This window comes from Capricornis sumatraensis, chromosome 10, assembly GCF_032405125.1.
Source record: "Capricornis sumatraensis isolate serow.1 chromosome 10, serow.2, whole genome shotgun sequence".
Lineage (NCBI taxonomy): Eukaryota > Metazoa > Chordata > Mammalia > Artiodactyla > Bovidae > Capricornis > Capricornis sumatraensis.
The window spans coordinates 93,405,787-93,419,808 of record NC_091078.1 but is presented as its reverse complement, the minus strand read 5'-3'; the positions used below and the strand labels follow the sequence as shown (position 1 = coordinate 93,419,808).

At 43.4% G+C, this 14,022-nt stretch overlaps 1 protein-coding gene across 2 annotated transcripts in view; it reads right to left on the bottom strand.

Annotated features, from left to right (window-relative positions):
- RFT1 (RFT1 homolog) overlaps window positions 1-11,667 on the bottom strand; it is a 38,344-nt gene extending 26,677 nt beyond the window's left edge. For both annotated transcript variants that reach the window (XM_068982415.1, XM_068982416.1), the window contains exons 1-5: window positions 11,600-11,667; window positions 7,943-8,028; window positions 6,118-6,234; window positions 4,787-4,976; window positions 3,646-3,747 (exon numbers count right to left, since the gene is read on the bottom strand). In XM_068982415.1, coding sequence (XP_068838516.1) covers window positions 3,646-3,747; window positions 4,787-4,976; window positions 6,118-6,234; window positions 7,943-8,028; window positions 11,600-11,662 — 558 coding nt within the window. In that variant the 5' untranslated portion in view covers window positions 11,663-11,667. The remainder of the gene's footprint in view (window positions 1-3,645; window positions 3,748-4,786; window positions 4,977-6,117; window positions 6,235-7,942; window positions 8,029-11,599) is intronic.
- Between the last annotated feature and the right edge of the window lie 2,355 nt (window positions 11,668-14,022).

Sequence of the window (14,022 nt, the reverse complement as noted above, 5' to 3'; positions counted from 1 at the left end):
AATGTCAGCATAATTAAGAAGGGGTTTTCCGGGTGGCTCACTGGTAAAGAATCCACCTGCCAATGCAGGAGATGAGGGTTTAATCCCTGGGTCCTGAAAATCTCCTGGAGAAGGAAATGGCAACCTACTCCAGGATTCTTGCTTGGGAAAGGGAAATCCCATGGACAGAGGAATCTGGTGGGCTACAAACCCAGCAACTAAACCACCACCACGATCACCATAACTAAGATGTGCCTATAGATTTGACCTTAAAGGCCAGTCAAGAAATAGAACTGTCTTAATTAACTGTACTTTCTACTGAGCAATGACTCACCTTCTGGAAAACAGTACTAGTCACTAACACTCAGCTCCACTGCAGCATCTCTGGGAAAGGCATCACAACACTCCACCTGACTGGGAGCATAGTTCTTCCAGGCAGGCAGAACATAACTTCCATGACAGACAGCCACTAGAGCAACCACACAGCAATGTCAGATATGTTCTGAGAAGATTTGTATCTGGCCAAAGGGACGGCTTTCCCACCTAGACAGCACACTGTGAGGATCCATGTGTCCTGGCTGTGCTAATATCCAGGGATGTGCCATCATCCAGGGCTGGGGATTTTCCATGAACCCTGGAAACCTGTGACATTATGATTAAAAAGCAAAATTGAGCTGCTGGCTCTCCTCTCTGCCCAGCGCATGGGCAAGGCAAGAGCTACCACAGGACTGGGAGGGAAGAGGTGATAAAAGGCCCCACAACCCCTCTCTCTTCCCATCTGAGACAGAAAGTGGCTTCTGGTGAGGAACAGCAGCCTGGGGTTTTGTCTGCAGGTTGGGGAGGAGTATCCCAAGAGCCCCTTTTTACAAGTTCCCTTCTCCACTCTCAGCCTGAGAACAGCACTGCACAAGCTCAAGAAGGACTGGGATCTCCAGGCACCACTTTCAATCTGGAAATACCAAGGCTTAACGTGTAAAAAAGGCACACATCAAGGACTAAGAGGAGTCTGGATTTAGCAGGTGTAGGCCCTCTGCTTTCCAAACCCATCCACGCCTGAGGACAGACCTGCCACCCACCCTCCTTCTTTCATGCCTCAAACCCTTTAAGACACAAGGAGTGCTGTGGGAGCCACACCATCTAATGCCTACGTCCTCTGTAACAAGCACCTTTTCCAGCCCCCTTTCCTGCCTCTGTCACCATCCCGCTGACCAGAGCCTGGGGAAGAGCAACAATCTCTTCACAGAATATCCTAACTACAGGATCCCTGCCCCTCCTTTTAATTGAGGAAAATTTCACATAACATTGACCATTTAAATCATTTTACAGCATAAAATGCAGTGGTTTTTAGTACATTCACAATGTTGTATAACCACCACCACTATCTAATTCCAGAACATTTTTCATCTCTAAAAGGAAATTCTTGGCCCATTAAGCAGTCACTCTCCATTCCTCTATCCCCTGATAACCACTAATCTGCTTTCCATCTCTATAGACTCACTTACTCTGGACATTATATATTAATGGAATCATATAACGGGTGGCCTTTACTGCCTGGTTTCTTTCACTTAGCACAATGCTTTCGAGGTTCATTTATATCATAGCACATATCAGTATTTCATTTTAACGGCTGAATAATACTCTATTATAAAGATATACCATATTTTGTTTATCCATTCATCAGCTGATGAACATTTGGTTGCTTCCACCTTTTGACTATTGTAAATAGTATTATACAAACATCAGTATACAAATTTTTGTTTGATCACCTGTCTTCAATTCTTTTGGGTTAGATATCTAGGAGTAGAATTGCCGGATTATGTGGCAGTTCTATATTTAACATTTTGGGGAACTGCTAAATTGTTTTCTAAAGCAGCTGCACCATATTACATTTCTACCAGCAATGTATGAGTATTCCAATTTCTCCATATTTTCAACAACACTTGCTATTTCCTATCTTTTTGATAACTGCCATCCTAGTGGGTGCAAAACAGTATCTCATCGTGGTTTTGATTTACATCTGCCTAATGACTAATGATGCTGAGCATCTTTTCATGCACTTATTTATATATCTTCTTTGGAGAAATACCTATTCAAGTCCTTGACCCACTTCTGGGGTGGTCTGTTTTCTGTTATTGAATTGTGAGAGTTCTTTATCATTCTAGACTGACTCTTTTTATTTGAGTCATGATGCCAAGGGTTGAGGGACCTGCTTCAGGAGGAACCGGGAGGCAAGCTGGAGAAAGGGGAATCCCAGCGCCATAGGTGGGGCTCCCCTGCTGATATGAGATGCTGTTAACTCTTCAACCTCTCCCACAGAGACTGACAATGTCCCAGAGAAGAACTTCCACAAGTCTTATGATAAGGACGCCAATAAAACTCAAACTCAGAACTGGCCTAGCTGACCTATGATCCATGATGTATCCTGGGTGGGAGCTACAACAATCAGAAAATCATAATGCAAGTACCTTTCCCAAGAAGAATCAACCAATAACTGGGCATCTCTATGACCCTCCAATCCTATTAGGGAGAGTACAGCACAAACAATGATGAACATTGAGAACGGCAGTTCTAGATCTAATAAACGGTGGCAAAAATAATCAGAAGTAACATTTCTAAAACATGCAATTGTTGCAAGCTGCTCTTAGGAAGCAATTCTCATTCTTAATCTACAATTTTAAATCTAGCTCTTCTATGTTTCACAAAAATATCTGCAGTTTTTGCCTAGGACACAGGAAAACATTTTCACAGGAAAACATTTTCACATAAATCATTACTAAGAATTTTAATTTGCTTTCCAATATATTAAGAAAAATTACAAATTAGTTTCAACTATGAGATGGTCTGATAACTATTTGATCTTAGGTTTCATTTTTTAAATTAGCACCTATAGTCTAGCTATAGGGGGCTTCCCAGGTGTCTCAGTGGTAAAGAATCCACCTGCCAAGCAGGAGATACGGGTTCGATCTCTGGGTCCTGAAGATCCCCTGGAGAAGGAAATAACAACCTGCTCCAGTATTCTTGACTGGAAAATTCCATGGACAGAAGAGCCTGGCAGGCTACAGTCCATGGGGTCACAAAGAGTCAGGGATATGACTTAGTGACTAAACAGCAAAAACAACAACAACAACAAAAATAAGTTATATATTTAATAGAACTAGAAAGATGACTTAGAACTAGAGAATGGGATAGAACTGAAGCCAAAACTGCTAAAACTGAAAACATACCTCCTATGACTTGATTCACGCCCTCTGAATTAGGAGAGATTTCAATCTAAGTTTAAAAGAGGCTTGGCAGAGATTCCTGATATTCTGAAAACGGTTGATTGAAATTCAGGGAAAATAACAGGCAATTTGATTCCTACCCTACCCCCTTGCTGCTTTTTTTTCTCCTCCAGAAGACTGTCAGACAATCAAAGATCAGTTTGATACAGGCTTGCACAGAATATCTAAAGAAGCTTTCATGTATGAGAACAAGGTTTCATGTCCCCCTCACAGTGGGCAGACGTGGCAGCCAGAGGAGAAGCAGTGCCAAGACCATCTTTCTAGAACTTACAGCCTTCTCCACATGCATGAATACTGCAAAGGTAAACCACGCAGTAACAGGAACAAGAAGTAGAAAACAGATGGAGAAACAGATTATACAAAAGTTAAAAGTCATAACTCTTACCTGGGCCAAAGAGAAAATGTACAGCCCCCAGTGAGGCAACCACAGCACAAGAAGGGCTGTCAGGACGCTCTTGAGGATTACTGACAGGCTCTCAGCAATCACCTGCAAACCCATAGTAAAGGGTACACTTTAGAGACATTATTAAAACTGAAGAGGCAAAAAAAAAAAAAAAAAAACTGAAGAGGCAAAGGAATCCCAGACAATCTGGGATAATGGCTACCCTGGTGGTAGGGGTGGGTGGGTAATATGGTTGGACACAGTATTTATAATGTTCTACTTTGAGACTTCCCTGGAGGTTCAGTAAGTAAGACTTCACCTTCCAATGCAGTGGGGTTTGATCCCTAGTAGGGGAGCTAAGATCCCACATGCCTTTTGGCCAAAAAACCACACATAAAACAGAAGCAAAACTTTAACAAATTCAATAAAGACTTTAAAAATGGTCCACATTAAAAATTTTTGTTGTTTAAAAAAAATACTGCTCTCTTTCTTGGGTTGGGTAGTAGATTCGTGGATCTTTAAGATTTATATATATGCTATATACTGTATTGTTTTGTATGTACCGCTTCCCTGGTGGTAGTTCAGACAGTAAAGAATCTGCCTGCAGTGCAGGAGACCTGTGTTCGATCAGCGGCTTGGAAAGACATCGTATAGAAGGGAATGGCTACCCAAAACTAAAAATGGTCCACGTTAAAAATTTTTTTAATTAAAAAAAAAAATACTGCTCAATTTCTTGGGTTGGGTAGTAGGTTCAAGGATCTTTAAGATTTATAGACTATATACTAAATTGTTTTGTATGTATCAAATAATACACTTTAAAAGATGAAAAGTTAATATTATTATACAATTAAATAGAATCACTAGGAAAACCTGAAAAACCTCTCTGGTCCTCTTAAATTCTTATTTAAACTAGTAACTTCTCTATTAGCAAACCTGTTCTTCATTAATAGTGCAGCAGAGGTAAATTTCAACCAAGCCCATCTGACAAATCTCAAGTGAATGAACTAAACTGATTGCGTTACCTTTTCTCAAATACATTTTACATGCAAATTTGAAGAGCATTCTCTCTTATAAAAGCATTTTTTAAAAACCACTCTTTCATTTATTCTTCTCATTTCTCATTCACAGCAGAAAGCACACTGACCTTGAGCTTGACAAACAAATGTGCTTGTGCCAAGACCCAGAAGGGCTCTCCCAGAAGTTCCACCACTGCTGAGAAGCCAAACACCACCACTCCAGTTCCATAGTGGGGGACGACGTGAGGATCAGGCACTGCGAGCAACTGTAGCCAGACCCAGCCCAGGAACAAGGACCAAAACACACCCAAAGGGACTCTAGAAAAGGGAAGAAAATGTCTTTTAATATGCTAAATATAACAATAAAAATAAATATATATTAAAATAGTAACACTGAACAGAAAAGAAATATAGTCATGATAAAAACAGCTACCACTTATTCAGGCACTTACTACATGCCAGGCACTATGATTCACCCCGTTTATCTCACTGAGTCCTCACCATAATACTCTGTCATTACCCCCACTTACAAGATGAAGAAACTAAGACTGACAGGCATTGGGTAATTTGGCCAAGGTCTTAAACAGCTAGTCAAGGGCAGAAGCAGGACTCAATCCTGATCTGACTCCAAAGCCTGCTCCTATCCACTGTGTTACACTGACTTATAACTCCCAGAAGTGTCAGCTGTTTTCACTTAGAATGACTAAAGGATGGCATACAGCTGGCCTTATACTCCAAATAACTGGTAGTCCAGTGCACAGTATCCCTTCAGGTGTGACCAGAAGGCTCTTCAGCATGACTGGGTGGCTAACAGTCATTCTCTAATAAAATAAACACCTACCAGCCCTTACAACAGTCACCTCCATGAGGTAATAAAGAGTTATGCAAGGGAAGGACTGGGAAACCACTGGAACCACCAGCCCTCTCGGCAGGATCTAAACTGCAGAAGAGCCATTACAATTTTTAGCTGATATACTTGGTCCTCAAGAATAATCTAAAAGGCTCAAAAGTGAAATCGACAAAACAAAATGGAGGAAAGATACAAAGAAACACTTCAAAGGCTTTCAAAAAATAATAAGTGGCTGTTAAAAGATCAGAACACACTGTAAAGAGAAATGGTTACGAATAAAAAAGATGGCACAGGCTCAGTGGGAATCAAAACAGCAGAAATAGCCTCTGTTGCTTCTGAGGCTGAAGGGGGTAGAAATGGGGCTAGAAACGTAGCATAGAAACCCTCACCCAAAGCCGCCTCCTGGCTCCTGGCTGTCCTGAGAGAAAACAGCCAGGGAAGCTCCTTCACACAGACGTCCTCCCCTTCCTGCCCCATGCCAATGGCCCAGAAGTCCACTGCAAAACCCAAGCTGGAGACTATTCAGCTTTAGGCAAGAAATGCTGTTTAACTTCTCACACTTACTACACTTGCCTCCGTGAAACTGTCTGCGGCCAAAGCACAACTCACGTGAGCCATAGGAGGTTGAGAGTCTGGCTCCAGTCTCGCTGGGCAGCCCCACTCAGACATGCTCTACGGAAGGCCTCTCTGGCCAGGAAGAGGGTGGTCGAGTAAAGAAGTGTTAGCCTATAAAGGAAAAGCAGAAATCAATATGATGTGTAGTTTTTTCATAGACAACTTTGGGGATTTTCCAGCAACCGGGAGGAGGAAAAGTCTCAGTTATCTTGGTGGTGATGTGGAGGAGCAATGGCTTCTTACAGAAGCCCCTTCCCCAACTAATTGGACCCACACAGTAACAGAGTTAGGAACCCAGTAAGGGACATATGAGTGTGTGCCCACAGAGAGTTACACCTAGGAGAGAAACTGCCACAGCGGCCCCACAGGCTGCAGCCTTTGTGCCTATGCAGAGGTGTGGCTCTGACCATAAGGAGGAAAAAAGGACAAGATGTGACCCCACACAGAGGGCCTCCTGGCCACCATGACACTGGTGACCTAATGGCCCCTGTGAAAGAAGTTGAGGCCCTCCTGGGTGGAAAATCTCAATACAGGCAATGAGGCTGGCAGCCATGACTGGGGTTGCTGTAACCCAGATGAGCTGGGCCTGTCTGCATCCTTCCTGGAGGGCAGCACCTAGGTGGATTCTCCTGCACCTTAGCAAAGAGTAGCTATGGTTCCCTTTCCTCAGCAGGCAGTGACCTGGGTGAAGCCAGAGTGGGGACGGTGCAGCGCAAAGGTACCTCAGGTTGCCCAAGGACCATCCTGAAACTCAGTGCATCAGCCCAGATGAGAGTGAACCATACCTTAAGCAGGTGGACAGGCCAGACAAAGGCTGTCAGTACAGGCATCTGGCAATCTGGGGAAGGCCAGCTGGGCAGAGGCCCAAACTGCTTTAAAGTCTGAGAACCTAAGAGACCTTGGCCCTCTTCCTTCCTGTTTCTACAACAGCATTTCTCAAAGTATGGCCCCTACTTCAAAATCACCTGAAAAAACTATCAACGTGCAGTTCCTGGGCACCTCCTCAGCCCCACCTAGTACAGAGCTCACCAGATGATTCCTCTGCCCACCAAAGTTTGAGAGCTTCATTAAAGCTCCGTGAACAGCACCAAGAGCATATGTTCAGTAAGTATCATTATAGATGCAAAACGCTGTCTGGAACATACTGTCTTGTTTACCAGAATGTGAAGACACACCTGTGAACCTGAGCTATACTGAGCACGCTCATCGCTTCATATACTTTTGTGTCATTTGTGAAGACAGAATATGTGTGGGTGTCCATGAACAGACAGGAGGAGAGTAGAGGAAACAGAGTCTAAAAGACAAAGCAAGCTGGCTTTCTAAGAGCCTCCAAGGATCTGATGACAAGGACTCAGTTCTCATCCCACTGCCACTTTCCAATTATAAAATTCACTAAGGAGAGAGGGAAGGTGGCTGCTCTGGCTCTGCAATTACAAAGCACATCTTCACGATCTGCAGAACTCCTGCTTCCTTTGCTGTCAGCAGGACAAGAACACAGGATTATACCTGAGCTGGAGTTCACAGTGAATTACTCCCACTCCTCTCCTGGGTTCTAAGAGCAGGCACAGTGGAAGAGCTGGCAGAGAAATATGCATTTGGAGGCAGCTAATGGAAAACACACCACGGGTCCATTAAAAGCAACATCGCCCGCTCATCCCCCAAACCCAGCACGCTCCTCTTCTGCCCACTGCTGAAACACTCTGCTTCCGGTAAAGGTCCAAGATTCTAGAATCTGAGGGTGACACACAGGTACAAAGTTTGAAGAAAACCCAACTAGGGATGCGAGCTGTGGACAATGTCAGGGTACACTCCTTCTTACCTGACATTCACTATGCCAACGATTTCCTTCGATAGGAAGCGAAGAATAAACGCATTCAAGACAAAGGTGATTAATCGAAACAACACCTACCAAAAAAAGAAGACAAATATGTAAGAATAAACTATATTGGGAAGGTTCACTTTGCTGAAATGAACACAAGATGGCTGCTCTTCTTAATGTAATGACATACAGAAGCTTTGTCGGAGAGATTCTTTCTAAAATGTTCAAGCTGTCTGTACTGCTTTTGAAATCTTTCCTTGGGGTCTCTTGGCACTCGTGCACAATGGTCAAAGAACCCAAGGTGCTTGGAAGTCTCTCTAGTTTACTGATAAGAAGAGGGAAGCTGTGACAGATTCACTGAATTTCGTCAGGTTCAAAGTCAGGCGCTCCAGTGGGCAAAAAGGGAATTCTAGTTAGTGCTTCACAATGGCCCTCACTCCAACCTATCTAGAAAGAGCATGCACTTAGCAAGTGGAAGCCTGCATGATACAGCAGACTTAGCAGGAATCATGGAGTCTAATGTCTCCTTCTTTTGTGCTTAGTAATACCTAAGGATCTGATACTGACGTTGAATCTCTTTGAACTTTAGTTTTGTCAGTTAGGAACCAGAAAAGGCTATATGCATTTACTGAATATTTGCCGCTTTCCAGAGAGGAGATGAAATATCTTTTAAACAACTGCAATAATATAAAACAGAGGGAAAAGGAAAACAGTCTAGCTAATGCCATTGGAAAAGGAAATGCCCCAAGATTTTCAAGCCTGTCAATTCAAAAAAACCACCTGAACAAAGAATTCTTCCCATGAGACAGAAAAAAACAGGTTGTGATTAAATGAGGTTGCCAAATGAGGATAATGGCTGGGGTGCAAGCCTCACTAAATGACACCCCTTTGCAACCTCACAGCACCACAGGTGTAACTCAAGGGCACTCCAGAGCAAATGATGCAAATGACAGATCATTTCTGTGTCAAGCACTCTGAGTTACACGTGAACAGTTATTATCTGGAAGTTTCAACTGAAGTACGCCAATGGACCACAGTGATATTTCACACAGTATATCTCTGGGAAAAGGTATGACCAAAAGGTAGACTGCAGTCTAACATGGTCCCCGAAGTGTCACAAAGTAGCAAGGTCTCCAAAGCCAAGACATCACAATGCTAATCTTTATGGAGTCCAAGATGACCTTTTGAAAATCTCAGGAAAGCTCGGTAGCCTCTCTGAGAAACATGCTGGTACATACATAAAACACCAAATTCTGTATTCAGTTTCAGAGATCTGAAACGAATTCATGCAGCTCTTAACAGAAAAAATTTTCTCAGCTCAGCATCTCAACTCACCATTTAGCTAAATTTGTCTTCGAATTTTTGTAAGCCCCAATTTTCACCCCCGTCAAATGAGGCTACCTGTCTCACAGAGTTGATAACAAGGACCAAGCAACACTATAGAAGTGAAAGCATTTTTGAAAAATGCATACAATAAACGGAATTAATAATTTCACTATGGCTGGCTCAGACTGAAGACAGGCAATAAACTCTCAAATTCTTGCAGAACAGAGTGTAATTGCAAAACTACTGTACCTCAAGTGCCTGCATTGTAATTTGAGAAAGCACACAAGATTGAATTAAAACACTCCAAGAAACCTAAATATTATGGCTATTAAACACACACACACACACACACACACAAACACACACACACACAGACTTCCTTGGTGGTCCAGTGATTAAGACTCAACACTACCAGTGCAAGGGATGTGGGTTCCATCCTTGGTTGGAGAACTAAGATCCCACATGCTGTGATCAAAATAAATAAATAAACACATAAACACATTTATGTTAACTTCAAAGTTATTGTTGGTAATAAACTTAATGTCTCAGGCCATATCCATACCTAATTGGCTTAAGGTTTGAGCTACTGAAGCTATGAGGTTGTTCACATTCCCCATTATTTGCTCCATATTGTGGCCCTTATTAGCAACAAAGTCTTCATTTAACTTTGTAAAGGACTTCATAGTTTTTTTCTGAAAAGCCCTTTCACACCTGTTAATTAGCTGATCCCTAAAAGCAACCAGGTAAATGCACAGGAAGCAAGTAAGTCTCAGAGCAAAGGGATCTGCCACACGGAAAGCAAATGACCCAGCTTGACCTTATGGCTAAGGCCATCAGACACCTAGGCTAGTGGCTTTTCTGCTATGACTTGTTTTCTTTTTATGAAGCCAACCTCAGTAGTAAGATATCGTCAAAGGTTGAAGAATCAACATTGTGGATAAAGTACTGAATTCAAACAGCTATCAATGTGGTGAAATAGAAAAGAAATACAACCAAGTAACTCGAGATTCACCTAATTTAGGGTTACATGAATAGCTAACTAAGTGCATATTTGTGCAAGGAATTCTACGTGCCTTACGTAGCTCATCCTATTTCATTCCTGCCATGACGATTTTAAAAGTTTGTATTAGGTGGCTCAGAGGTTAAAGCATCTGCCCACAGTGTGGAAGACCTGGGTTCAATCCCTGGGTCGCGAAGATCCCCTGGAGAAGGAAATGGCAACCCACTCCAGTATTCTTGCCTGGAGAATCCCATGGACTGAGGAGCCTGGTGGACTATAGTCCACAGGGGCGCAAAGAGTCGGACACCACTGAGCGACTTCACTTTCACTTTCACCATAATAAAAACAGCTAACATTTAGTAAGTATTTACAGTATGCCTAATGATATTATGAGGTTGCATTATCATTCTCATTTAAGATGACTGTAGAAGTCAAGAGATTTTCACCAAAGGCGGGCACTTGGCAAGTGACAAGGCCCTAACGTGGTCTGCCTGATTCTTTCTCTCAATCTCCACGAGAAAAGCTGCCTCTCTAAAATAAAGCGGAGAATAGACTCAGGGATTTTGTGAGTAAGGGTTGAAAGGCTCAAGAGCAAGACAGAGAAAAAATGAAATACATGAATAACCTGACTTTATGGCTAAATGACTTAGAATGACCTGGTTCTAGGGTTAAAAGAATCTTTACGATAAGATTCGGATCAACTGGCATCCACCACATCTGACAGATGATAAAGATGCCAAGAAGAGTAAGTGATTTGTCCACGTCACGCTGCCGGAAGGAAGATGTAGTCAACATACTACTGTGTTAAGTAACAATTATCCATATAAACCGAACCCAGCCTCACAGCAGCTTTACGACCTAGGTACTGTTATTACTCCCATTTTATGAGGAGTTTTCGGTCATGCAGCAAGCACATGATAGAACCAAGATTCCAAAGCAGGCCTGTCTGAACCCAGGTCCCTGTTCTTAGCTATGCCATAACGTCTCTCTGAACTCAGTGGTGGTCAAAGTTTGAAAAAAAAGTGTTTGAGATAAGGAGTGGGACATGGATTTAAAAATTAAACACAAAAAACTGCCTTAAAAAAAAGAAATTCTAGAGCACCCGAGGCATCCCTCCCCTACTGCCATATGGGAAATAGAATGCTCAAAAGGGAAGTGATTTGTCTGCAGTCTCCCAGCTCTGAGCCCAGGTGTCCCCTCTCAGGCGCCTCCGCCTCTCGCCAAACCCCTCCGTATTAGCCGTGTCCACGCCCGAATGGGCTCTCAAGGGCCCGAGGGCCTCCCCGTGAATCCCGGCTGCAAGACGGGCTGGGTCCGGTTCCCCAGAGTACCTGAAGGAGCAGACCTGAGGAGGCCAACCGAGCCGCCTGGCCCAGCACCTCCCGGCTGCCCATAGCCTCGGCGCACGGGCTCTGTCATCAGGAAACTCCGCCGACAAGCGACTTTGTCGCGAGAAGATGGCATCACCGAGTGACTCACTCGCTGATTGGCAGTTTTCGTACGGCGGAGGCGGGGCACTGGAAGATCTGGCCCTTTAAGGGGGCGGGAGTTGGCCTGCATCAGTGTAGTTGCGCCGCCTCACCGCTCAGGTTTGTGCTAATCGGTGTTTTGTGTGTCTATCCCTCAGTTCAGTTCAGTTCAGTCGCTCAGTCGTGTCCGACTCTTTGCGACCCCATGAATCGCAGCACGCCAGGCCTCCCTGTCCATCACCAACTCCCGGAGTTCACTCAAACTCAGGTCCATCGAGTCGGTGATGCCATCCAGCCATTTCATCCTCTGTCGTCCCCTTCTCCTCCTGTCTCCAATCACTCCCAGCATCAGAGTCTTTTCCAATGAGTCAACTCTTCGCATGAGGTGGCCAAAGTATTGGAGTTTCAGCTTTAGCATCATTCCTTCCAAAGAACACCTAGGACTGATCTCCTTTAGAATGGACTGGTTGGATCTCCTTGCGGTCCAAGGGACTCTCAAGAGTCTTCTCCAACACCACAGTTCAAAAGCATGAATTCTTTGGCGCTCAGCTTTCTTCACAGTCCAACTCTCACATCCGTACATGACCACTGGAAAAACCATAGCCTTGACTAGACGGACCTTTGTTGGCAAAGTAACGTCTCTGCTTTTGAATATGCTGTCTAGGTTGGTCATAACTTTCCTTCCAAGGAGTAAGCGTCTTTCAATTTCATGGCTGCAGTCACCATCTGCAGTGATTTTGGAGCCCCAAAAAATAAAGTCTGACACTGTTTCCACTGTTTCCCCATCTATTTCCCATGAAGTGATGGGACCAGATGGCCATGATCTTCATTTTCTGAATGTTGAGCTTTAAGCCAACTTTTTCAGTCTCCTCTTTCACTTTCATCAACAGGCTTTTTAGTTCCTCTTCACTTTCTGCCATAAGGGTGGTGTCATCTGCATATCTGAGGTTATTGATATTTCTCCCGGCAATCTTGATTCCAGCTTGTGCTTCTTCCAGTCCAGCGTTTCTCATGATGTACTCTGCATAGAAGTTAAATAAGCAGGGTGACAATATACAGCCTTGACGTACTCCTTTTCCGATTTGAAACCAGTCTGTTGTTCCATGTCCAGTTCTAGCTTTTGCTTCCTGACCTGCATACAGATTTCTCAAGAGGCAGGTCAGGTGGTCTGGTATTCCCATCTCTTTCAGAATTTTCCACAGTTTATTGTGATCCACACAGTTAAAGGCTTTGGCATAGTCAATAAAGCAGAAATAGATGTTTTTCTGGAACTCTCTTGCTTTTTCCATGATCCAGCGATTTGATCATGATCCGGCAATTTGATATCTGGTTCCTCTGCCTTTTCTAAAACCAGCTTGAACATCTGGAAGCTCACAGTTCACATATTGCTGAAGCCTGGCTTGGAGAATATGGGGCATTACTTTACTAGCGTGTGAGATGAGTGCAATTGTGCGGTAGTTTGAGCATTCTTTGGCATTGCCTTTCTTTGGGATTGGAATGAAAACTGACCTTTTCCAGTCCTGTGGCCACTGCTGCGTTTTCCAAATTTGCTGGCATATTGAGTGCAGCACTTTCACAGCATCATCTTTCAGGATTTCAAATAGCTCAACTGGAATTCCATCACCTCCACTAGCTTTGTTCATAGTGATGCTTTCTAAGGCCCACTTGACTTCACATTCCAGGATGTCTGGCTCTAGACAACAACATTCTGTTGTTTTCCTCTATTTCTTTGTATTGATTGCTAAGGAAGGCTTTCTTATCTCTTCTTGCTATTCTTTGGAACTCTGCATTCAGATGCTTATATCTTTCCTTTTCTCCTTTCGTTTTCGCTTCTCTTCTTTTCACAGCTATTTGTAAGGCCTCCCCAGACAGCCATTTTGCTTTTTTGCATTTCTTTTCCATGGGAATGGTCTTGATCCCTGTCTCCTGTACAATGTCACGAACCTCCATCCATAGTTCATCAGGCACTCTATCAGATCTAGTCCCTTAAATCTATTTCTCACTTCCACTGTATAATCATAAGGGATTTGATTTAGGTCATACCTGAATGGTCTAGTGGTTTTCCCTACTTTCTCCAAGTCTGAATTTGGCCATAAGGAGTTCATGATCTGAGCCACAGTCAGCTCCCGGTCTTGTTTTTGCTGACTGTGTAGAGCTTTTCCATCTTTGGCTGCAAAGAATATAATCAGTCTGATTTCAATGTTGACCATCTGGTGATGTCCATGTGTAGAGTCTTCTCTTGTGTTGTTGGAAGAGGGTGTTTGCTATCCCTACATGTCTGAAAT